Source organism: Astyanax mexicanus, chromosome 11, assembly GCF_023375975.1.
Source record: "Astyanax mexicanus isolate ESR-SI-001 chromosome 11, AstMex3_surface, whole genome shotgun sequence".
Taxonomy (NCBI): domain Eukaryota; kingdom Metazoa; phylum Chordata; class Actinopteri; order Characiformes; family Acestrorhamphidae; genus Astyanax; species Astyanax mexicanus.
The window spans coordinates 46640304-46667498 of record NC_064418.1 but is presented as its reverse complement, the minus strand read 5'-3'; the positions used below and the strand labels follow the sequence as shown (position 1 = coordinate 46667498).

The 27195-nt window shown below is 35.9% G+C and overlaps 2 protein-coding genes across 2 annotated transcripts; both read right to left on the bottom strand.

The window, feature by feature from the left end:
• Positions 1-1207: 1207 nt before the first annotated feature.
• LOC125804984 (uncharacterized) lies at positions 1208-3636 on the bottom strand. Its single transcript, XM_049485121.1, has 4 exons — positions 3573-3636; positions 2593-2661; positions 2217-2492; positions 1208-1619 (listed from the first exon to the last, which is right to left on the bottom strand). Exons 1-4 carry the CDS (start codon positions 3634-3636, stop codon positions 1219-1221), a joined length of 810 nt encoding a protein of 269 aa, XP_049341078.1. The 3' UTR covers positions 1208-1218.
• Positions 3637-11312: 7676 nt separating this feature from the next.
• On the bottom strand, positions 11313-27044 carry LOC111194952 (B-cell receptor CD22-like). Its single transcript, XM_049485120.1, has 6 exons — positions 27002-27044; positions 23050-23400; positions 22737-22955; positions 13207-13548; positions 12901-13116; positions 11313-11656 (listed from the first exon to the last, which is right to left on the bottom strand). Exons 1-6 carry the CDS (start codon positions 27042-27044, stop codon positions 11313-11315), a joined length of 1515 nt encoding a protein of 504 aa, XP_049341077.1.
• Between the last annotated feature and the right edge of the window lie 151 nt (positions 27045-27195).

Sequence of the window (27195 nt, the reverse complement as noted above, 5' to 3'; positions counted from 1 at the left end):
GAACATACATAGACACCTAATGCGGGCATGCGGGCACCAGTACCGAGCCAGCGGCAACCTAGGGAAGCAGCCAGCCCGGCCCCGAACAACCACCCGACCCACACCCCAGGCAGGGTGCACGAAACCAGGGTGTGAGAAGACCTGAACCCCCTCCTTCCCCCACCCAGCATGTTGCAGTGATATGAATGTGTATAATGAGAAGAATGAATGAAAGCTACAGTGCTATTAAAATTGGAGGGACAGCTGTAATATGAGAACTGAATAACAGCACCCAACCACACTGCCCCCCCAAAGGCCCTCAATGTCTAAAATGCGAAAATAAAATTGAGGAGCAGGGAGCACCTGCCCCCCAAAACCCTATGTGTAATATGATGTGTGTAAGCTGTATGATGAGTTTGTATGTGTAATGCGATGTTAGACTGAGTAGGAGTCGGGGAAGGGCCAGGAAAGGACCGAGGGGCAGAGGACTACCCCCCGGAGGAAGAGAGCCAACTACTGCTGGCTCACTAGGCACCCAGTTCCATACACCCAACCGCAGTACAGGGAAGGCAAGTCCAGGGTGTAGAGCGGCTACGGCCCCAGGACACCGCCGCTCTGCAAGACAGCTCCCCCATCCCCACATTATAATAATGATTATTCCTGACAGGTCGACTACAACTCAGCTACTCCATGTGATGCAGAAAAGATGTTCCACCCAAAACTGTTAATCCCTTTATTAATTAATTCAAGGGTGAGGCTGTTCTGTCATTAAAATATATGGGGATGGGTGGATCTACACATCATACAACAGCCAGCTAGACCTGTAGTGATGTCACATGTGAGTGTACTGTGCAAATACTACAGTATCACATGTGGTCACTGGGGTGTTGAAACTTCTAATACAAAATATGAGAGTAACTGAATAAACTGTGTATAATCCAGTAGAATCTGACAGTGAGATGATAACAGAGTGAATGTATGTAAAGTGAAGTCTTACAGACAGCAGCAGAGCGGATCTCCTCGTGTCCTTTCACAGCACAGGAGTAGCTGCCTGCATCCACAGTGCGGTCCCTCAGATCCAGTACAGCTCTGTTCTGCTCAGATACAGGTTGTCCGTTCCTGTACCAGATGTAGGTGGGGTTAGTCAGAGTGCAGGTGGAGCTACAGTTCAGCATCTTTCCTCCTTCCTGTGTGTTCAACACTTCAATCTTCAGATCTGAAGGTGATTTTAAACATGATTTAGTCTAATTTTATCTGTAGAAATCTCTCATAGTTAAATAAACTTGTTTTATATAATCCAGAACTACCTGTGACAGACAGACTGACTCCAGAGCTGCCAATGTATTTACCACCAGGATCATCAGTGATGAATCTGAACTTATATATCTGAGAATCGCTCGCTCTCAGATCAGTGATTCTCACTGTGTGGTAGAGCTGAGTCTGGTAATACTGCACTCTCCCCTTATACTGATCATCATCTCGCAGATCTACATGCTGCTCATTAATGAACCAGAATGATTCAGTCACTCTGAGTCCTCCAGGGTATTTATAGGAGCAGGAGAGACGAACTGATGAACCTTCCAGAGCACACACACTATCAGGAGTGTAAGTCACTCCCCACTGTTTCTCACCCAGTTCACCTGGAATACACAGAATTACAGTCAGTACAGTGCTGATCAGTCAGTACTGAAACAGTTCTGAATAGTAAAATTAGAAACAGATAAATGAAGAATAATATTAACTAAACACATCAGTGGGAACAGCAGAACTGAAATACTGAGTGTGAGTAAAACACTGTAATATCTACCCTACCTGTGGGCAGGTCTGCACTGATTGTGGGCAGAGCTTCTATTTTAAAGCAGATAAAGCAGTGATTGTGTTCTGCTTTTGGTTCCATAGTATGGTTTTGTTGAGTATAAATGTTCTCTTCAATTTAATCAGCTCTCAATTAAAACCTTCAGCAGACAAACTTAAAATGTTTATCTTTGTTTGGCCCATCCTGAATAAAGTTTTGAATAAAGTTTTCCAAAAGTGTATTTACTGTACAGGAATCGAAAGTATTAAGATAAAGAAACTAATTATTCTACTGAAATCAAATCTTTGGTACTCAATATCTCAGAACTGCACAGAATACAGAATGAACCTCATCGTTCTAAAGTAGAACCTGATTTCCTGGTTTTATCCACATAAATGATTCTCTTTAGTGAGACTGAGAGACAGACTGACTCTGTACTTACAATCTGAAGGAGGCTGGATGTAGTTACTGATATTACAGGAGTATCTGTCCTGAATAGATGGACTGGTGGATTTGATCCAAACTGTGGCAGTAGTTGAACATCCTAGGTTAGTTGGAGTGCTCTGCCAGTAACCTCCCCCTGTGTACCGGTGGTCTGGGATCCAGCGATGATCATCTCTGAACCAGCTGTAGAAACAATTTCCACTGCAGGTGGGACTACAGGTCAATTTACTCACTTTGTGCCCTACAACCTGCTGATCCACCGTCCCCTTCTGACCTACACACACACACACACACACACACAATTACAATGTTTTTTCAGAAATCCTTGTTTGTGGCATGTGTGTGTGTGTTTGTGTGTGCGTGTGTTTATTTACCTTCTTGTCCAGATGAAGCTGGTATCTGGTGGCCTGATGGAGAGAGTGTTAAATCCACAGTGTTAAATACTGCTACTTTTATTTAATATATAACATTAACAAAATCATGAGCTGCAAAAAGACATGTGAAGGTTGATGGAGATTTTTGATGAACACAGAAGAACTGAGCTCAGTTTAAAGTGTTTCAGTGCTTTACAGTATTAATTTCACAGCTCTGACCAGCAACATCTCCCCCTTAAAACTATAGGATATAATTAGTGTGGGATTTTTTTTTTACACTTTTAACCCTGAAAGTAATCAGTAGATTTAATGCTCTGATTACATAATGACTTGGACTGGACAGCATACAGTACCTGCCTGTCTACCTCTCTACCCCAGGACTTCTGCAGAAGGACAGAGCATGTTCATGAGGCACATTTTCAAATGTCACAGCCCATTTCACACAGACTACAAGCTAACACAGCAAAGGCTATTTGAAAAAACAAGATAGTCTCGTTTTTAACACTCTTGATTGGTGGACCAAACAATAAATTAGCAGATTTTCCAATACTTAAGTTAATATAGCCAGTTCAAGGAGAAAGTCACGCTTTCAGAAAAGCAAACCCACATCTGAGCAGCTGAACAGAAACAATATGAATATTTAGGAATGACCTAGGTAAGACTGAAGTCTCCTACAGAGAAAAGTGGAGTTTAATTTTCTCCACAATGATGTGAATGACTGAAATAGGTTTTACACACAGGTGATTCACATACTGGTTAAGATTATTCCATAAATAACATATGTTTATTGTTTATCATGGTTTAATATAGTATTGTGCTTAAAGATCTACAAACATTCACTTCAACAAATCTGCAACAATAAAGAAAATCAGTGAGATAAAAAAAACCTGACTCTTTCAGTTCACACACATGGATATTAAACATTTGAAACTAATTAAGATGAAAACCATCAGAAATGGTAAATAAATGTAAAAGTTTACCTGCCAGTAAAATGAGGATCACTGTGATATTTGCTGTGATATTTGCTGATCTTTTGGGAGACATGGCAGCATCACTCTTTAAACACAGATGATATCAGAAGATCCTCAGCTCTACTGTCCTTCACTTCTGATCTGCTCTGGTCTAAATAGAGAGAAGAGTCAGAAGAAAAGATGACGGTGTGTTCTGCAGTTTCCATTCTGTCCTCACATCTCCCCATAGCTCAGAGCTACTTCCTGTCCTCTGCTGCTCTTTTATACCTCGCTTAAGACTGTCAGAACGTCAGTCATCAATTAATTTATTTATTTATTTATTGTGAGGACTATCTGATCATTCTCAAATCATTATCAGTAAATGGTTATTGATGTTGAATTTGTATGAATAATAAGGCTTTAATAACTTGTGTAATACACTTATATAGAAGAGATGCAGAGGTGTAAATGTGGTTAAAGGGTAATGAAACAGGAAACAGAAGATGAGAAATGGGCTCATTTCACACCATCACCAAGTGCGATGTTTGACCACATGACCTTTAGACAACCCTTTAGACAACCCTTATACGGGGGAGATCTTTATACAAGTTTAAGTTTAAGTCATATAATATTGTTTTCATACCATAATAGTAATTTTCTTTTAAATCGTAATACATTGCATTTTTTGCAGTATTACAATATATTGAAACATATATAGATAATAATAAATATAATATTAATGTTACTCTTAACTGCTGGACAGGAGGCATTAAACCAATTAATCAGAAAATAAATTTTCAGTCTTTAATTTCTTTGTGAAAAAGGAAGAAAACTGAGTCACTATGTGTTTATACTGTGTTGAATCTACACAGATTAGATACAGTAGTTTCTGTGACTACCAGACTCTGAATATTTAACAATGATAAGTATAACATTTGCTGAATAAAAATACAGTTAGTGTGAATACAGTCTCGTGACTGATCAGGTGTTTCCGTTATTGTGTCCAGCTGTAGCTCTGAAACAAGGCAGGAGACAGCAAGTTCCAGTGGACTGAAGCAGAAATGAAAGGGAATCCTGACTGTTAGAACTTGCAGACCTTAAACTAGAGTAAATGTCCAACACTATTAAAATATGATGTATAAAACAATCTAATTAAACAGCTGGATGGAAATCTGGACACTGCTGACTTTAACATGGACTGACCTCATATTACTGACAGGTTGATCTACACAGGTGGAGTTTGGGTGGTAAACAGGTGGAGAACTGACTCCCTCTACTGGATTTATGGTGTTAAAACTGCATCTCTGTTCACTTCCTGCTCTCACTGCAGTCCTGTAACATAGCAAAGAGTCTTAACTATCAATACGTAACTAAAAAATATATATATTATTATTAATAACAACAATAATAATACATACAACAGTATTGCTTTATTACTTTATTTTTAAATCAAATAAAAAAATACATGAAAATAAAGAAAAGTAAGTAAATATATTTATATACAGCTTTGGAAAAATTAAGAGACCACTTCAGTTTCTGATTTAGTTTCTCTGATTTTGCTATTTATAAGTATATGTTTGAGTAAAATGAACATTGTTGTTTTATTCTCTAAACTACGGACAACATTTCTCAAAAATTCCAAATAAAAATATTGTCATTTATAGCATTTATTTGCAGAAAATGAGAAATGGCTGAAATAACAAAGCAAAAAAAAAAAAGAGCTTTCAGACCTCAAATAAAATAATAATAATAATAATAATAATAATAATAATAATAATAATAATAATAATAAACATTTATTATAACGTTTTAAGGGTTCAGAAATCAATATTTAGTGGATTAGTGCATGTTCTCCTCCACCAGTCTTGCAGACTGCTTTTTGATAACTTTATGCAACTCCTGGTGCAAAAATGTAATTCTAGCAGTTCAGCTTTTCCTGACAAACTTTAAATTAAGAAAAAAAATTAAAAAACAGTCCAAGTAATATAATACAGGAAATTGACAAATCCTGCACCTAACAGCTGGTGTTATGCATAGGGCTCAGCCAGGATTCTACTCACTCAACTAACAACAATAACCAAAACCACCACAATCTGATACTGGCTCGACAAGGATCCAGAAGCACAGCCTAACACTATGTTCATGGTCCATTGATTTAACAAATTTTAAATTCTATATACAGTAACACACTAAAAGAACATTTTATAAACAAGTAAAGTAGAATCTTCTCTCAGTACCTGAACATCAGAACCTCTATCTGCTCTCCTCTTCCTCCTGATCTCACATTAAACACAAAACACATCTTTAACAGTTTCCATTTGAGGCAGAAGTTGAAGTTGAGGTTAAAACTGCATTTAGACAGATTGTTTAGATAATCAGTTTAATAATGAAAGTACTGTTAGTACTGTTACTCAAGTACTGAAATCACTGTACAATTATCCTAATATTCCTGCTTAATTTCTACAGTTTAATTAACGTAATCAGTGCCTGTATCTACAAGCTGAACTAACTCTACTGTTACCACTAACTCATTAAACACATTAAATTAACTCATATTATAACAGGTAAAAACATTTTTGGGGGTTTCCAGTATTCTGTCATCTTACTGATACTTACCTGAACATGAACAGATTTCACACCTCTGGAAAATTCTAGTTAGTTCGCTACCTGTCGCTATGCTAACATTTCCCCTAATTAGAGGATAAAAAAACAGACAAATTGCATTTTAATCCCAAATAACCCAGTAAAACCTAACTGTTCAGGTAAAATAGAGGGTAAAGTTTGGTTTTAGTAGCTTATATTAACCTTAAGTTCAGTTAAATCCACTTTACACTGATTTATGCAGCAATTTAATCTTTAAATGAGTTTAGCTGAAGGTTAGCGTGCTGAGGTAACTTAACTAAATGCTAAAACAGGGACATTTTCTCCTCATTTTCAGGAGAAAAACAGTGGATTAAACTATCCAGGCGAGCTCCAGTGCAGGTGAGTTGAGGTTTGTGGAGATTATCATCTTCTGATGCTACTTCTGGAGGGTTTTTGAGTCCTGCAGATATTTTCTGTGGAGCTTCTTCTTTTAGCTGGTAAGCTAACGCCTCACTTTCCCGCCTCAGCAGAGAGCGCGCGACCCACAGCGCAGCCTCGCGCTCTTCTAAGCGGGAAGCCTCGAGACGAGGGGCGGGGTTATAAAAGCTCCAGTTGGTGGCGTGGCTGAATGGAATAAACGGTAGAACAGAGCGCTCGACCGACAGCGCAACCCCTCGCTCTACTGAGCGGGAAACCCCGCGCTGCTGAATAAGGAGGCGGGGCTAAACTCGAAACGGGGGCGGGACTAGTGCTAATAAACTCTATCTAGGGGGCGGTACCAATAGAGAAAATTCCTACTGGGGGCGGGACTTAAATGAATAAATTGTAGTTACATCAGTAAATTACTGCAAAAATTAGTCCAGGATATTCTCTTAATTTTATAAAGTACAACAAAATATTTAGCTAAAAAAGCATAGAAAACATACCTGTTTATTGCCTTTCTAAAGACAATGAACAACAGATGATGAGCTGATGGTGAGCTGATGCTGGAGATGCCAGAGCATTTTAAAAAGGTTTATAACTGGAGCTGAAAAGCTTTAAACATTATGTTTATAATTCTAAAACATTTGATAGGGTTTTCTGTTGAGGAAATTATATTTTGCCAGTCTTTGCTTTTGTTTTTGTGTTTTTTGTGAATTTTATGTGGATTTTTCTCCTAAAGACTTTTTGCTTCTGAAATCTCTCATTTGCTTCTGCTTCAGTTTTTGCTTCTGAGTTTTGGCACAGTTTTCACGGGTGGGCGGGGCTTAGAAGAAGGCGTTCCTCTTGAATCTCCATTTTTCCTTTTTATTTTTTACATTTTGATTTGATTTTATTTTTTTACGTAAAAAATTTGGCACTAAATCCACTCCATAAAAATTCACAGACCATTTCCATTCCCAAACATAAATAACTACATAATCAGTCACTTTAACTTGCCTTCCTAATTAGGCTTTTAACATGAAAACGTATTTACTGTGAAATACATTGTTTGTGTGCTGCTAGATTGTTATACATTGTTTTATTACACAGGTAAACAACATTTTTACTGTCTCAATTATTATACACATTGTCACTTTACTATTTATTTTATACTAACAACTTTTACTAATAATAATAAAAACAAAGTACCATAAAATAAAATACAAATGTAATGACAAACATCTAAAGAACAAAGAAACAACTGAAAATACAAAAAGAATATGTAAAATAATCTTAATAATCTTAGTTTTTCTTATAAAGAGAAAAAGAATTTTCAGAATTTCTAAGACATCAATATATTAACTGTGCATATCAAACACTTAAAGCAAATTCATCCAGAGAGCAGGACTGTATGGGTTACCAGATCACTAAAGGAACTGAACACCAATGTTAGTTATTCTCCTTGTCTGAAGCCCTACTCATTACTGGAGGATGACCAACATCCTAAAAAAACACACACATCACAGAAATAGTTATATACTAAACACACACACTGCGTAATTACTGTCAAAGTGTCATTATTATGTAAAAACATACTGGTAGCAATTTAAATAAAAAAACAAAACAAAATTGAGTGTGCAACATGCTGAAAATAAAACAATATTAAACAGTGTTCATACCTAAAGATTCTAACAAAGGCTCTCAACGTTAAAGCATTAACTCATGCTATTAATTTGGAATTAGTACCTTGTTATTATTTATTTTAACACAATTAATTACGTCACCAAGTTTGCCCCAAACTTTTGCAATAATCTTCCCCGCCCCCACCCAATGTGCAGATTTTTTTTTCTGGAGCGGTTCGCTTGTGGTGAGAACTGATCTGGGGTGGGTTTCCTGAAAACGATCAATCTTAGCGAATAACGAACGATCTAACGAATGACGTGTGTAAAGAACGAGCCAGTTCTGCGAGTGTTTCCCAAAGAGCTTCGCAACGTGAAAATTAACGAACGAGGTTAAAGAACGTCTTTGTTGACTCCTCCCCCGAAACAGCACGCTCAATCGATCCACAAATATCGATTCAACACTGCAATATGCAGTATTTATTCACTATTACACCCTAAAAACGTAGAAATGTGTTGTAATTAACAACATTATACTCCTAAAGATACATATGACTAAATAAATACTCGAAAATCTAATCTATTTTAAAACATTAAACTTATTTTTTACATTTTTAAAACTATTATTGTTAATATATATTATATTAATAGATATTATACTAATATTATTAACAGTAATATTGATAGTAATATTAATTTATTACATAAACATATACATTATTGTATATATATTACATTTTAAACCAACAGAAATATGTTTTGTACTTTATACTGTGAAGCTCCAGCTCAACCTAAATCACCATCTCAGTTGGGTTTATGTCAGGGGATTGTCAAATCCATGCACCTTTTTGTCTACTAATTCCATTTGCGTCAATTAGTTTTGCATGTTTTTAATATTAATCGACAATGTAAAAAAAAAAAAACATGGAATGAGACGTGTCCAACTTTTGACTGATATTTGCGAGCTGACACACCCCAGAGTTTGCCCAGATGAACTTGGTGACTTTGCAGCTTTGCTTAGACCGTGAGCATCATCTGCAGGAATTGACTGATTGCATTTCTTGCAGCATTAATGTCAAGACTTCTATCATCGCTAATCTGGATTTAAATAATTTACTCGTGGGTTTGATTGCCCAGTTAGACTACAAGCCACAGTTGGCATTATAATATAATATAATGTAATATAATATAATATAATATAATATAATATAACTTATTCACTCATTTACTCACTCGTCAACCGCTTTATCCGTTAAGGGGCGCGGGGGTCGATGCTTGGTGGCTGGAGTCTATACCAGCTGGCATCGGGCTGAAGGCAGTATACACCCTGGACAGGATGCCAATCCATCACAGGGCAGACAGACACAGACAGACACACAGACACATTCACTCACACCTAAGGGGCAATTTTTATCCGACATCTAATTAGCCTGAACTAATTTCTTTGGACTGTGGGAGGAAACCGGAGCACCCGCAGACACGGGAAATAATATAATATAATATAATATAATATAATATAATATAATAATTATATAATATAATAATAATTATATAGTAATATAATTGATTATAATTAATAGTAATATAATATAATATAATAATATTAATAATTATATAGTAATATAATTGATTATAATTAATAGTAATGTAATATAATTGCTTCAAACACGGAAATTATCATTTTTCTTCCTCAAAATTGGCGGTCCCTGGTGTTTAAGGTGCTGAACTGCAAGTCGAGATCCCCTAAAGAAGCTCTCTAAAAATAACGACTGGGTGAGGGCACTCGTTAATCTGCGAGCGAGTTTACGTAGTACTTTAGTTACGCACGGGTTTGGGAAACACTCTTTAATTAACGATCAATCTTAAGTACGAGTTAACGAAGTTCTTAGCGTTACGAAGCTTTCGGGAAACCCACCCCTGGTCTCGATCAAATATACTATCAAATATACTTCTTTTTAATTGAGCTCAACTGCTGATAAGGCGCAGTTTAATCTGATATATTAGTCAAATAATATACTGCTATTAACAAACGGTGTCTCTGCTGCTCCATGCTTTTTACACACTGCGCTTGGTATGTGCAGCATTCACTGTTCGTTTCTGTGCTGCACGTCCCGTTAAAAACACAGCAGCAAATTTTCAGTTCTCTGTGTTAAGCAGCTTCACACTGCACAGATATATGTGCTGGAACACAGAATCTTCTCACTATATTTAATTTCTTGCTCCCGCGCCAGACAGCTCTGACCAATCAGAGGGGACGATGTGCTCACGTGGTTTATTTGTGCGCATTTTGGTGCGTTTAGGTTTTATGCCTGTGTGAAAACAAACCAAACAGAGGGAGAAATGCTCCAAATTTTACAACTACATGTGTGAAAACGCTCTTTCCTTAGAAACAATCAGATATTTTACAATAAAGTAAAAAAAAAATTCCTGCATTGGTTTCATCTCCCATTCAAGTACATACAAGTATTTTGATTATCTCATTTTACATTTCTTACATTAATTTTTTATTTACATTTAAATATCCACTATAAAAGAACAAGTGTAATTATTTGCAGTTAATTAAATTATATTGTTGTCATTTATTAGAATACATTTTTTTAATTGATTGACACCACTAATTCTAACGTTAACAAAACACAAACACACATACTGCAGACTTACTTTCAGAGTGTCGTACTCAGAGGACGAGGTGGTGGTGAGGTTTAGAGCTGTGTACGTGTCGTCTCCAGGCTTTGAGAAATGAGGAAACACAGATTGAAGTCTATATTCAATAAAACTCTATAGGAATTCTTTTATAAACAACTACAGTAGAATCTTCTCTCAGTACCTGAACAGCAGCACCTCTCTCTGCTCTCCTCTTCCTCCTGATCTCACATTAAACACAAAACACATCTTTAACCGTTTCCATTTGAGACAGAAGTTGAAGTTGAGGCTAAAACTGCATTTAGACAGACTGTTCAGATATTTAGAGTAATAATACAAGAATAATGTTACTCACTGAACGCACAGAATAGCAGTAAGAAGAGAGAGAGCCAGAGCAGAAACCAATCCAACAGCTGCCCAGACTGCATACTGCTTCCACTTCCATGCAGCTAAAAACATGAAAAGAAAGAAGTTGATGTCGCTAATGCACACCAGCGTAATCGTGCCGGTAAACACTTTCAACTCAGATAAAGATGGAGGTCAGGGAGGATCTGAACATCTTATACTCAACACTCAACAGGATCATAATGCACTTACAGAACACGTCCAGACGGGCGGGTGCAGAGCTGTGCTGTCCGAGCTGGTTGAGAGCGGTGCAGTAGTACAGTCCGCTGTGCTGGGAGCTGATGTTGGTGATGCTGTAATTCTGGCCTGTTCCCAGTGCTTCATCTGCAGCTGGTCTTTGTTTAAACCAGTGATAACTAAGAACAGGAGGATCTGCTTCACTGCTGCAGGTCAGAGTCACTGAATCTCCCTCTTCTCTTTTTCCAGAGGGAAGAACGACCGCTCTGGTGTCTTTAGGAGAATCTGGATGGAGAAAATATTTTAAAAATACACAAAAACATCATTGAAATGCTGTGAAATTGCAGCCTCACTAAACATGTTTGGTCAAATGTTTAGATGAACGTGGTAAAGTGAAAAGTCATGGTTGTTACAACAAAGTGGTAGGTAGCTAGGCTATGTGACTGAATTGCATGTGCTCAGGTCTGTTGCAACAAGGCAAGTACACCAATCAATTGCCTGAGGCCCCCCAAGAACAACTGAATGCAGTAACAAACTGTGTGAGCATACCTTTTATTTCTGTGACGGTCAATAAAGTAAGGCACAACAACACTGGCTATATTTACACGTTTACATACAAAGCTTTCCTCCAATCAGAATAAATTCATTCTGATTCTAGAATGAACACTATGAACACTTTCCCCAACAGTCTAAATAAAAACTCTTCGTTCATATGCATGCCTTAAGTAATCTGACCAAACATGACGCGCGGGTTGGGGCAGAGAATCTAAGCTCGAGCTGTATATAAGTAGTATATAAGAGCTGGAGCACCCTCTACAGGCTAGAGCTGTATACATCACAGTTTTGATTAGTGAAATTGACCTAAGATTTAAAAAAAAGGTGATTAATCACAATTAATTTAGGAGGCAATTACTTTTTTCTTTTCTTTTTCTTTTTTTTTTTTTTTTTTTTACATAGGCCCAGGTTGGTTTGGATAGCATTTTCCATTAATAGATAAAATAATTAAAATGCTTCTGGTATTTACTCATACACTTATATTTGTCTGACATTAAAGTTAAAAATTAAGGTTAAAGTTGCAAATACGGCACTGTAAATATAATTAGGCACATTTTGTTCTTCTGAAACTTTACAGTCTTTTTCGAAAGCAATATTTAAAGAGGTATATATATATCAGTTTTTCTTTTCTGTCAGGAAAGTTGGCCTCCACACATCTACATACTTAAAGTTCATTTACAGACCTGCTTACACAAGCTATAACCTGGCTGTGGTTTAATTATCCAATACCATGACAAATTGTGTATGCCAAATGTGTGTAAAAGCCCTGGGAACAATGCTTTTAGGGAATCAGCAATGGTATCACCTTACCACCCTTATATTCAAATGAGCAGGAAGATACATTTCTGGTCTTTTGCTATCTTGGCAATTAAAAACACAGGTGCAGCAGTGACTGAAAACTCGCCTGTAGATCACAAAAATACGGTCCACAATGACTAAAAAGTAAATTAGTGAATGTGTAAATCTGAACTCACACACTGGAGGGGAGTGAACATCAGAGCCTTCAGCCGCACAGCTGTAGCTGACCTCTCCACTGACCACATCTACAGAGCAGGAGGCAGATCTGCAGCCATATACAGGCTGTCCATTCCTGTACCAGATGGGGTAGGTGGGGTTAGTCAGAGTGCAGGTGGAGCTACAGATCAGCCGCTTTCCTCCTCCCTGTGTGTCTGATACTTCAGTCTTCAGACCTGCAGGTGATTTTAAACATGATTTATCTACTTTCATCTTTAGAAATCTCTCATAGTTAAATAAACTTGTTTTATATAATCCAGAGCTACCTGTGACAGACAGACTCACTCCAGAGCTGCTAGTATATTTACCACCAGGATCATCAGTGATGAATCCAAACCAGTATGTTCGAGCATCGCTCGCTCTCAGACCAGTGATTCTCATTCTACACTGGGTCTGGGTCTGGTGATACTGCACTCTCCCCTTATACTGATCATACACTCGCAGATCTACAGGCCCAACTTCAGTCTCATCAATGAACCAGAATGATTTAGTCACTGTGAGTCCTCCAGGGTGTTTATAAGAGCAGGAGAGATCAACTAATGAACCTTCCAGAGCACACACACTATCAGTAGTGTAAGTCACTTCCCACTGCTTCTCACCCAGATAACCTGAAACACACACAGTGATCCAGAATGTCATGATACTAATAATGCACTCCAAATATCTCCATATATCCAGGATTAAAGTTAAATAAATGTTACTGGACAGATATAATAGGTCTCTAGCAGATACTGTATATAATGGGACATTAATTCTTTTTTGCTAAAAACAGTAAAAAAAAAAAAAAAAAGTAGTACACTGATGTGATAATTAGGGGTGGGTGGTATATAGCACGATATTTCAGGGTATAATATCATTAACGATATTCAAAAATGTTGCCGATATTATTGGCTTACCCCTACCACATATGAAGTTGTAACTCAGGGTAAAATATTAATCAGTCAAATGAATTAACTAGAAATCATAAAGTAAAACTGGATAACATGTATAACAAATATAGATTAATATAAAATACTGATTATTTATCTAATTGAAAGTAACTGCAATGATCTGGCCTGAATTAAACATAACACAAGATTACGCACGTAAACAGGAAGTATGCCAGCAGCTCTGTGTCCGGTTGTATAAAACGCTCTACAGTGGTGTTTCAAAAAAGTTTCTGAACCCTTTAAAAAAAAAATATATATATATATATATTTCACCTAAAACATGATCAGATTTTCACACAAATGCTAAACGTAATAAAGAGAACCCATTTAAACAACTGAGACCAACATATTATACTTGGTCGTTTATTTATTGAGGAAAAAACGATCCACTAAAGATCATGAATGACTCTCTTTAGTAACACACAGGGACAGACTGACTCATGGTGCTCAGTACTTACAGTTTACTGGAAATAAGGGGTAATTATTGGCCCTACAGGTGTAAGCGTCCTCATCAAACGAACTGGTGAAGTTGAGCCAAACAGAGACACCATATGAACATCCCAGGTAATCTCCATCTCTGAACCAGCTGTAGAAACAGAATCCTCTGGATCTGCAGTCGGGTCTACAGGTCAGCTTCACCACTTTCTGTCCTACATCCTTACGATCCACATTTCCCCTGACCAGAGAACCTTTAACAAACAGAGACACATTAAATTATTTCATTTAATTAAGGAAGCATGTATATATTATATTTTCTTTTTTATTATATTATTTATTATATTTTTCCAGATTTAAAATGTTTATTTTTAGAATGTTAAATGCTCAAATAAATCAACACCTCAAAAGATACCATATTTATCTGACCATAAAGCATTATAAGACATTATAAGGCATTATAAGGCACACTATCAGTGAATTCTCTGTTTAGTCTTATACACAAGGTGCTTTAAAAAGTAAAACTAATTCAATTTCAATTTACAAATAAGAGTTTTTTTACTGAAATGTTTTACAGCAAGCTGGTATTCATTACAGAAAACACTACAGCTTGACCTGCTGTATCACTTAATCACTAATCATTAATATTTCTTTTTCTATCCATCTTCACTCTTACTGTAACTGTTTAATTTATTTTTATGACTTTACTTTAGTTTTTGTTTTATTCAGTATTAAATGTAATGTATGTTTTATTTGTTTACTGTTTATTATTTATATTACATTTTATCAGTACTATTATTATTTTATTTTAGAATTGTTCTATATTTTTTTAATATTTAATTAGTTTTAGCTTCATTTTAGTTTTCTGATCATACTTTTTCATTTAAAATTATTATTTTTTGTTTTCATGTTTTAAAATCCTTCTTAAACTAATTTTATTCTTATACTTTTATATAGATATAAAGTTTTATATTCGTTTATTATATTGTTTTAATTATTTATTTTATTAAATTAAATAATGTAAATAAAAAAAAAGAATTATTTAACCTAAAATTTCATCATATATTAAAGCATGTATACATGTTTTATTATTTTATATTAAACACATTTAATTTAATTTAAACACGTTATAAAATTCATCTTATCAATTACTGGTGTTGCATGCTTTTCTTGCTAAAAAGATTACTCCACTTCCAGCTAGAATGTTAAACCAAATTCTATCCTCTCATTTTACTTAATGGAGATTTCTTTTGTGAAATTATATTTAAAAAAAAACAACATTACAAATTACAGAGATTCTGTAGCTCATTACCAAAAAAGTGGTCTGTTGCCTGAAGGCAACACTATGTGAGAGAGGTTTAAATACATAAATAAATAAAAGTAAAAGTTTACCTGCCAGTAAAATGAGGATCACTGCTGCTGTGATATTTGCTGATCTTTGGGGAGACATGGCAGCATCACTCTTTAAACACAGCTGATATCAGAAGATCCAGAAGATCCTCAGTCCTACTGTCCTTCACTTCTGATCTGCTCTGGTCTAAATAGAGAGAAGAGTCAGAAGAAAAGATGACGGCGTGTTCTGCAGTTTTCATTCTGTCCTCACATCTCCCCATTTAGCTCAGATCACTTCCTGTCCTCTGCTGCTCTTTTTTTACTTCCCTTAAGACTGTAGGGACTTTCAAACATTATATTAAAATAGTCAGTAGATCAGTAAAGGGTTAATGATGTTCTGCTATCAGATTTGGGTTTTTATTATCTGTGGGGAGAATTTGTATGAATAATAAAGCTGTAATCTCACAGTGCAGTGAATTCTACACTTAATACTCTAATATAGAAGAGATGCAGAGCTGTACATGTGAATGAGGCGTAATGAAACAGGAAACAGAAGATGAGAAATGGGCTGATTTCACACCATCAACAAGTGCAGTGTTTGACCACATGACTTTAGACACACTTTAGACAACTCTTATACTGGGGAGCTCTTTATACAAGTTTATTACCAGTAGTTTTAATAATTTATTTGACTGCTGCTGAAATATTAACATAATGATTAGTAGGGGTATAAGAAAATATTAATATATTGAAGTATTGCAACTTTATGATTAAAGTATTGTATTAATTCTTAAAAACACTGTATAGATTTTGAATTAATGATTTATTTAGTATTATTTAGTGTCAGACAGTGGATCATTTAATTTTGTGTTTGAATCGGTATGAAATAATGTTGGACTGATTTGACTGGATAAAAAGTGTAATTTTGATAAAAGTCCATTTTTATTCATATAATATTGTGTTTCTCATAACATAATTGTTTTCTTATTTCTTTTAAATAGCAATATATTGCCCTTTTTTCAGTATAACAATATATTGAATCAGAATGTATTATTGTATCACTAGGTTCTTTCTAGTACACAGCTCTTGGTACAGATACAGATAATAATAACTATAATATTAATGTTACACTTACTGCTGGACAGGAGGCATGAAATAAACTATGTTTACTGATGTTTTATCCAAAATCTGATCTGTAGCTTTAAAAAAATAAAATAAAACATTGTCACTTCCTTGTTTAATCTACCAATTAATCTGAAAATCATTTTTCAGTTTTTTATTTCTTTGTGAAAAGAGAAGAAAACTGAGTCACTATGTGTTTATACTGTGTTGAATCTACACAGATTAGATACAGTAGTTTATGTGACTGTCAGACTCTGAATATTTAATAATGATAAGTATAACATTTGCTGAATAAAAATACAGTTAGTGGGAACAGAATACAGGTGTTTCCATTATTGTGTCCAGCAGTAGCTCTGAAACAGGGCAGGAGACAGCAGGTTCCAGTGGACTGAAGCAGAAATGAAAGGGAATCCTGACTGTTAGAAATTGCAGACCTTAAACTAGAGTAAATGTCCAACACTATTAAAATATGATGTATAAAACAATCTAATTAAACAGCTGGATGGAAATCTGGACCCTGCTGACTTTAACATGGACTGACCTCTTATTACTGACAGGTTGATCTACACAGGTGGAGTTTGGGAGGTAAACAGGTGGAGAACTGACTCCCTCTACTGGATTTATGGTGTTAAAACTGCATCTCTGTTCACTTCCTGCTCTCACTGCAGTCCTGTAACATAGCAAACAGTCTTAACTATCAATACGTAACTAAAAAACACAAAAAACTGATTAATAAAAACAATAACAACAATAATAATAATACATACAACAGTACTGCTTTATTACTTTATTTTTAGTCCATGTTAGAAATAACAATAATGCATGAAAATTATGAAAAAATAAATGTATTTATGTACAACTTTGAAAAAATGAAAAAAGAGTCCACTTCAGTTTGATAAAATAAAAATATTGTCATTTAGAGCATTTATTTGCAGAAAATGAAAAATGGTTGAAATAACAAAAAAAAAAACTTTCAGTCCTCAAAAATTCAATTCAAGCAGTTCAGCTTGGTTTGCTGGCTTTTGATAATCCATCTTCCTCTTGGTTATAAATTTAATTTGTTAAAATCAAAGAAACTTATAATTTTTAAGTGGTCTCTTTTTTTCTCACAGCTGTATATGGATGACAAATAAAAAAATAAGAATATATATAAAAAACAGCCCAATATAAAAGTAAGTACAATATCGACTAAATTAGTTAAGACAAATGAAATAAAAGCATCTTAAGATATTCCTTATTTCTTACTGCTTTAGATAAAATATAAAAGTTCTAATTTTCTGAGAGACTCATGAAACTAATTTATATTTCTATATTTATTATATATAAAGAAACACTATTATACAGCAACAACTTTGATTACAAAGTTGATAAAACATTATTTACAGATAATACAATTTTATCCAATAGTGAGTTTATCCACTTTGTTTTCTATGATTGGTGAGGGGGACTGAAAGAAGAGGAGAATTTCACTTAAACAGCAGAGATTCAAATACAAGACTAATAGACTAATAGATGAGAGTTTTGTGGAACTCCATATAACTTCTATCCACCACCAGACAGAGGTGCTTTGAGTGAATCTGACTGAATCTCTTTATGAGTTTAGGACAGAATCTGATGAGTGATGATCTCTAAAAGCTGTCTAATCCCAGAAATGCTCCTCTGTTCCTCTATAAAGATCTGAATCTTCAGCAGTGAATAAAGAGGAACTGAACACGGCTGTTAGTTATTCTCCTCGTCTGGAGCTCCGCTCTGCACCGGGGGAGGACCAACAACCTGAACACAACACACACAGATCACAGAAACTGTTATATACTGAACACACACACACACACACACACACACACAGAGAAACACACACACACACACAGAGATCACAGAAACTGTTAAATACTAAACACACACACACACACACACACACATTGCAGACTTACCATCAGAGTGTCGTACTCAGAGGACGTCCTGGTTGCAGGGTTGAGAGTTGAGTGTGTGTCGTTGGCAGAGTGTGTAGCGTGCTGAAGATAAAACAATATTAACATTATTCATAACTAAATATACTTTATTTGGTTGATGTTATATCAGTTATTTAGGATATCTGCAGGATAGAAACAGCTAATAGTAATAGTATAATGTTTCTCTTTAACATTAAGAAAACACGTACCAGTAATTTAACTAATTTAATATTTAATTATTACATGTTTTAAGATATTACAGATGTATTTCAGTGTATTTTCAGTTCAGGAATCAGTGTTTTATAGTTTTACAGTATTTTTGTGTGTATCAGGTTGGTGCTTCATCTCTTTGACTGGGAAAATACAAGTGATACCTGGGTGTTCCTGTTCTGCACTGTGTGAATGTAGTCTGATCCCAAAAGAAGGTTTCAGAGCTAGATTCTTTTTGTTAAAATCTTTTTATTCATTTTAAATTTTCTTACAATTAGTAAGAGACCACTCCAGTTTCTGAATCAGTTTCTCTGATTTTCTATTTATAGGTTTATGTTTGAGTAAAATGAACCTTGTTGTTTTATTCTATAAACTACAGACAACATTTCTCCCAAATTCCAGATAATAATATTGTCATTTAGAGCATTTATTTGCAGAAAATGAGAAATGGCTGAAATAACAAAAAAGATGCAGAGCTTACAGACCTCAAATTATGCAAAGGAAAAAGTTCATGTTCATAAAGTTTTAAGAGATTAGAAATCAATATTTGGTGGAATAACCCTGGTTTTTAATCACAGTTTTCATGCATCTTGGCATGTTCTTCTCCACTGGTTTTACACACTGCTTTTGGATAACTTTATCCTGCTTCACTCCTGGTGTAAAAATTCAAGCAGTTCAGTTTGGTTTGATGGTTTGTGATCATCCATCTTCCTCTTGATTGTATTCCAGAAGTTTTCAAATTGGTAAAATCAAAGAAACTCATCCTTTTTAGGTGGTCTTTATTTTTTTTCCAGAGCTGTATATGACTATGTTTTGTATTTAAAGTAATCCTAGAGGAATGCTGGTGGCAGGCTGAGATGTTTTGTGAAGGGTCCACTGTGGATCAAATTCAATGTCATCTAAATGTACTATCAATAAGAACACACACACACACATACACTGCACTTACTGTCAGAGTGTCGTACTCAGATGATGTCCTGGTTGCAGGGTTCAGGGTTGAGTAGGTATCACTGGGGGAGTGTGTAGCATGCTGATGAAGCAAGATAAAACAACATTAAACATTAACAATGTTCAGAACATAATATTTCTAACAAGAAATACACACAAACACACTGCGCTGACTTACTGTCAGAGTGTCGTACTCAGATGATGTCCTGGTTGCAGGGTTCAGGGTTGAGTAGGTATCACTGGGGGAGTGTGTAGCATGCTGATACAGCAAGATAAATCGACATTAAACATTGTTAATGTTCATAATGTACTATGTCTAACAAGAAATACACACAAACACACTGCACTGACTTACTGTCAGAGTGTCGTACTCAGAGGACGAGGTGGTGGCGAGGTTTAGAGCTGTGTACGTGTCGTCTCCAGGCTTTGGAGTCTTTTAGAGAGAGATGAGGAAACACAGATTAAAGTCTATATTCAGTAAAACTCTATAGGAACATTTTCATAAACAGCTTCAGTAGAATCTTCTCTCAGTACCTGAACATCAGCACCTCTCTCTGCTCTCCTCTTCCTCCTGATCTCACATTAAACACAAAACACATCTTTAACTGTTTCCATTTGAGGCTGAAGTTTTATGTTGAGGTTAAAACTGTATTTAGACAGATAGTTCAGATATTCAGTGTAATAATAAAAGAATAATGTTACTCACTGAACGCACAGAACAGCAGTAAGAAGAGAGAGAGCCAGAGCAGGAACCAATCCAACAGCTGCCCAGACTGCATACTGCTTCCACCAATCAGCTAAAAGAGATAAATTAAATATTCAGCACTCAACATTTAACTTGCTGCAGTTAAGCCCCACCTATTCAGCTTACAGCAGTTTAGCTCCACCTATGCAGAATTGTTAAGGTTTCAGAGTTGGTATTTATATATGCAGTCCACTCCAAAAGTATTGAAACAGTGAGGTCAATCCCTTAATTTGTGTTGTAGATTGAAAATGTTTTATGAATTTTAATATTTCCTGTTATTTCCTGGATCTGAAACACACTTCAGAAGATAGCACCTTCTGTCTGAACCCACCTATATTCATGTGAGCAAAAGTCTTGGAACATGTGACTGTCACGTGTGTTTTGTTGCCCAGGTGTTTCCTAAAACATTGATTATTCAATCAACAAATAGAGCTAAATGTCAGATTCAGATTTGGGTTTTGCCTGTGCAGATTGTGTACTTATAGAAAAACAGAGCGGTATGTGATTGAAAATAAGCAATTGTGATGTAAAGAGAAGGTGCAAAAATCAAAGCCATTGCAAAAATGTTGGCAATAGCCAGTTGGACATTCCATTTGTAATGTTCTGAAGAAGAAAGTCGTCACTGGTGTACTGCATTAAAGATGTTAAACAGGTAGACCAAGGAAAACTACTGCAATGACCGCTCTGGTGCCTTTAGGAGAGTTTTTGTAGAGAACAGATATTAAAACTCTCCTGATTATCTACAAATTACTATATAGACTAAAACATACAATACAGCTCTACTAGATTATCTCAGTTTACATGATCAGATAAACATGATGAAGCTGTTCTCAGTCATTAGCTATGGTTCTGTCCAGAAAATGAATATCTGAACTCACACACTGCATCATAGCGGAGACCGCGACCTTCAACAGCACAGCTGTAGCTGATCTCTCCACTGAACACAGCTACAGAGCAGGAGGCAGATCTACACTCAGATACAGGCTGTCCGTTCCTGTACCAGGTGTAGGTGGAGTAGGACTGAGAGCACATCGAGCTACAGGTCAGTGTTACTGTCTGTCCTTCTGCAGGAGCAGCTGCAGCACCTTCCACTTTCACCTGCAGACTTTCAAACACACCTGAAACAAAGAGACTCATAAAGTTTATCTGTGTGTAACAATAAACACACTAAACCAGGCCTTCCTGATATCAGTCCTGAATTACTGTATTTTTGTTCTTTTTTCACACACAGCTTCATTTGTTAGGACCTCCCTCCTTTCAGATGAAATATCTTAGACCACCTTTTCTGGGTTTACAGTTCAGTCTAAAGGGCCAGAAGCAGAGCGAATTTTTCCCAGAATGCCCAGTTTATCCAGCTAGTATAATGTTTCAACAGAAACAATGATATTATTACCAAACCATTTACATTTCCATCAAATTACACCAAAAAGAGATCTGGAGATTAACTTTGTTTACTTTGAGAAGAACTGAATAGCTATGTTTTATCCACAAATTTAACCTCTGAGCTGCTGCAATACAGTCAGTGCACACCAGTTAACATTAAAATAAGATAAAATACTGTATTAAACAGTATATGGTCACAAAAAAACACTAATGTTAGATGGCTGGGTAACAACTGATTAGATCACATTGGCCATTTTACACTCAGGCTTCAAACTAAGACACTCAGTATGAAACAACAACAATAAAAAACAACAATTTTACACTAAATCCAGACTTACTGAAAAAAAACAAGAAATAACTTCATACAGAGAGACGGTTAATGAGACCAACAGCATAATAACACCACATGATCAATTATAGTAATTAATAATGATGATTAATTAACCAGTTTCCTGACAGATGGACTACAACTCAGCTACTCCATGTGATGCAGAAAAGATGTTCCACCCAAAATTGTTAATCGCTTTATTAATTAATTCAAGGGTGGGGCTGTTCTGTCATTAAAATATATGGGGATGGGTGGATCTACACATCATACAACAGCCAGCCTGCAGAGGCTCTAGACCTGTGGTGATGAACATCTAATACAAAATATGAGAGTAACTGAATAAACTGAGTATAATCCAGTAGAAGCTGACAGTGAGATGATAACAGAGTGAGTGCAGTGTAAAGTGATGTCTTACAGACAGCAGCAGAGCGGATCTCCTCGTGTTCTTTCACAGCACAGGAGTAGCTGCCTGCATCCACAGTGCGGTCCCTCAGATACAGTACAGCTCTGTTCTGCTCAGATACAGGCTGTCCGTTCCTGTACCAGATGTAGGTGGGGTTAGTCAGAGTGCAGGTGGAGCTACAGTTCAGCTGCTTTCCTCCTTCCTTTGTGTCTGATACTTCAATCTTCAGACCTGCAGGTGATTTTAAACATGATTTAGTCTATTTTTTTTATCTGTAGAAATCTCTCATAGTTAAATAAACTTGTTTTATTTGATCCAGAACTACCTGTGACAGACAGACGGACTCCAGAGCTGACAATTAATTTAACATCCGGATCATCAGTGATGAATCTGAACTTATATATCTGAGAATCGCTCGCTCTCAGACCAGTGATTCTCACTGTGTGGTAGAGCTGGTTCTGGGTCTGGGTCTGGTAATACTGCACTCTCCTCTTATACTGATCATCATCTCGCAGATCTACAGGCTCAACTCCAGGCCAAATAAACCAGAATGATTTAGTCACTCTGAGTCCTCCAGGGTGTTTATAAGAGCAGGAGAGATCAACTGATGAACCTTCCAGAGCACACACACTATCAGGAGTGTAAGTTACTCCCCACTGCTTCTCACCCAGTTTACCTGGAATACACAGAATTACAGTCAGTACAGTGCTGATCAGTCAGTACTGAAACAGTTCTGAACAGTTAAATTAGAAACAGATAAATGAAGAATAATATTTACTAAACACATCAGTGGGAACAGCAGAACTGAAATACTGAGTGTGAGTAAAACACTGTAATATCTACCCTACCTGTGGGCAGATCTGCACTGATTGTGGGCGGAGCTTCTATTCTAAATCAGATAAATCAGTGACTGTGTTCTGCTTTTGGTTCTATAGTGTAGTTTTAGTGTTTAGCTTCATTCACTTCATTACATTTTATTATATTTAGTTAAACTCATGAATCACTGAGGAAAGCAGGGCGTCTTCAGTCTTGTTTTTCCTGTTGATTATCTTGACAGACAATTTAATCCATTTTAAATCTGAGGTTGTTTTGTTGTTTTGGTAAATGCTCAATCCTAAAGCAATATAACATGTTCATACTGACATAATGTTTTTTTTTTATTATTACATTTATACTGTGTCATAATATAAACAGTGTCTCTTATTTGATCTGGAAGAAGATGAAAGCACTAAATTTATTTCATAGATTGATCATAATAATGATGATAATAATAATATTAATAATAATAATAATAATAATAAGAAGAAGAAGAAGAAGAAGAAGAAGAAGAAGAAGAAGAAGAAGAGCTTAATTTGTAGAGAATGTTTAATATATTGAAATGCATGAAAGGTGAAAGATGGAAAATTGCTTCACAATGCTGCACATTAAAACATTAAGCCGTGTATTTAAAACAATAAAAAAGAATAGAAAAGGGGTAATAATGTATGTGAATATGTGTAATATGTGTAATATATATCTAAAAAAGGTAATAATAAAACGTTAAAAACAAGATTCCCTGCCCTGTTAGTTCTGGAGAAATCACTGCCTTGTTACATTTGTTGGAAATCAAGTACTGGTATCAAGTACTGAAAAGTCTGACAACCATCAAGACATGCCTGAAAATAATTTTTAAACAGTTTTTACACCAAAAATCTGAATCCTCTCCAGCGCACACTGTCTGTCAGAAACTAAATATTAATAGAATAATAATAATAGATGAACATCAATTAAAGCACTGATACTGGACTGAGTGTTCTGACTTAGTCCTGCTATTTATTACATATTTTCCTTCTTTTTTCCATATTTCAGGCAGCTGAACATTTTAAAAAGAAAATAAATAAATAAAAAAAAATAACTTAAAAACTCAGTGTTCAGAAAATGAATCAGGATAGGGGTCAGTGTGAAGCTGCTGGTGTTTCCCGGGCTTTACACGGAAAAGCAATTTCTCATATCAGGCTTACTCTCTGAAATGAAATATGCAGTCACTGTTCTTACAGCACTGTTGTTAGCATGGCTTCACTGATGCTGTTGTGTTTGTGGCTGTGTTCCTCTTCTGCTGGTATTTAAAGGGTTCTGTAGGTTTCTCTATTAGAGAAAATCTTTATGCAACCTTTGTTTATTCATATTTATTTTAGTACTAATTAGGTTTAATAATTAATTCTGAATAACCAACAAAAGCTGCATAAAATCACAGACTTACTACTGCTAAGAAGGGTTAAGATTTTAGAATGGATAACATTTTGAGTAAGTGAGATCTGAAATAACTTGAGTATAAATGTTCTCCTTAATTGAATCAGCTCTCAATTAAAACCTTCAGCAGATAAAAACGTGGGAGGAGACTAAGAGGCAGTATCACAGTCAGCTTCTGCTTACAGCTAGAAAACTAGACCTCCTCTGATAAATACAGACTGAGACACACTACTGAGTCAGAGGGAGGAGAGGGGGGTGAGGTTACACCAAAAACACATGATTTATAAGGTGTTAGATTAAGAAGTGGAGTAGCTTCAGGGATTCAAGTTATTTCATAACTTCACTTGCAATAATAAACAAGAAAATTATCTGAATTATTATTATTATTTATTGTACAGGAATCGAAAGTATTAAGATAAGGAAAATAATTATTCTACTGAACTCAAATCTTTGGTACTCAGTTTCTCAGAACTGCACAGAATACAGAATGAACCTCATCGTTCTAAAGTAGAACCTGATTTCCTGGTTTTAAACAGTCTGAATGATTCTCTTTAGTGACACTGAGAGACAGACTGACTCTGTACTTACAATCTGATGGAGGCTGGATGTTGTTATTGACCCTACATAAGTATCTATCCTGATCAGAGGAACTGGTGGATTCGATCCAAACTGTGGCAGTAGCTGAACATCCCATGTAAGTTGGAGTGCTCTGCCAGTAACCTCCATCTGTGTACCAGTAGTCTGAGATCCAGAGTTGTCTGAACCAGCTGTAGTAACAATTTCCACTGCAGGTGGGACTATAGGTCAATTTTCTCACTCTGTGTCCTACAACCTGCTGATCCACCGTCCCCTTCTGAGCTACACACACACACACACACACACAAGAACCCTTATTGTGGCACAAGGAGTGTGTGTGTGTGTGTGTGTGTGTGTGTTTGTGTATGTGTGTGTGTGTGTGTGTGTGTGTGTGTGTGTGTGTATGTGTGTGTGTGTGTGTGTGTGTGTGTTTATTTACCTTCTTGTCCAGATGAAGCTGGTATCTGGTGGCCTGGTGGAGAGAGTGTTAAATCCACAGTGTTAAATACTGCTGCTTATATTTAATATATAACATTAACAGAATCATGAGCTGCACAAAGACATGTGAAGGTTGATGGAGATTTTTGATGAACACAGAAGAACTGAGCTCAGTTTATAGTGTTTCAGAGCTTTACAGTATTAACATCTCCCCCTTAAAACTATAGGACATAATTTATATAATTAATCTTTTAATCCTGAAAGTAATCAGTAGATTTAATGCTCTGATTACATAATGACTTGGACTGGACAGCATACAGTACCTGCCTGTCTACCTCACTACCCCATAATTTCTGCAGTGCATTTCCAGAGCATGTTCATGAGGCAGATTTTCAAATGTCACAGCCCATTTCACACAAACACACACTATTTATTGTGTTAGGAGCTAGCCTTACAAGCTAACACAGCAGAGATCGTCTAAAAAAAAACAAGATAATCTTGTTTTAACACCCTTGATTGGTGGACAAAACAAAAAATTAACAGCTCTCCCAATACTTTAGTTAATATAGTTCTGGATTCATTGAGTCTTTTAAAATCTATACTCAGAAACACTTATATATATATAGTCTATAATCAATATAAAGTCCTCAAATAATGGTAATACCCTCCTAACATTCTTATTGCACCTTCTATCTTTAGCTAGAGAACAGTATGTGGGTGAAGAGTTAGTTATCTGATATTAAATGTGAGAGATTATTAATGTTTTTCATTCACTGTGAGGCTAAGCTTCACTCTCTACTGTCTGTGTGTGATGTGGTAAAGGCTTAGGGCCCAATTTTAGAGATATGTAGGTGAGCCATAAACCAATCAACATGTGTATTGATTTAGACTGTGTCAGTGTGTCTTTGCTTTCGTAACGACAGGAAAAGTACACCTTGTGCGGCTCGAAGCTCGGAAAGGGCATGTACTTACTCTCTTAATTAATCATGGGTGTGTTTTGGGCGTAAAGTGAAATAAACCAATTAGTGTGTTACTTGACATTCGCTTTAAGAGCCAGTTGAGGTCTGACTTTGGCATTTTGGTATTTTAATGTCGCAGATACCTGGACGTGTCCAGCTCTTCTCAGCAGAGGAAACCAATCAGATCATTTACGAGAACACCAATATTAATTTATTTTGTATAATGTTTATTTTTTATTTAAAAGACGGGTTTGTGCACTTCAGCATGT

Coding starts and splice junctions, on each gene's coding strand:
- LOC125804984 (XM_049485121.1), bottom strand. CDS start 3,636: ATGTCTCCCAAAAGATCAGCAAATATCACAGCAAATATCACAGTGATC. Junction 2,662..3,572: donor GATCCTCATTTTACTGGCAG/GTAAACTTTTAC, acceptor TAAAAGTAGCAG/TATTTAACACTGTGGATTTA. Junction 2,493..2,592: donor AGCTTCATCTGGACAAGAAG/GTAAATAAACAC, acceptor GTGTGTGTGTAG/GTCAGAAGGGGACGGTGGAT.
- LOC111194952 (XM_049485120.1), bottom strand. CDS start 27,044: ATGCCAAAGTCAGACCTCAACTGGCTCTTAAAGCGAATGTCAA. Junction 22,956..23,049: donor AGTCCGTCTGTCTGTCACAG/GTAGTTCTGGAT, acceptor AATCACCTGCAG/GTCTGAAGATTGAAGTATCA. Junction 13,549..22,736: donor GATCCGCTCTGCTGCTGTCT/GTAAGACATCAC, acceptor TGTGTGTTTCAG/GTTATCTGGGTGAGAAGCAG.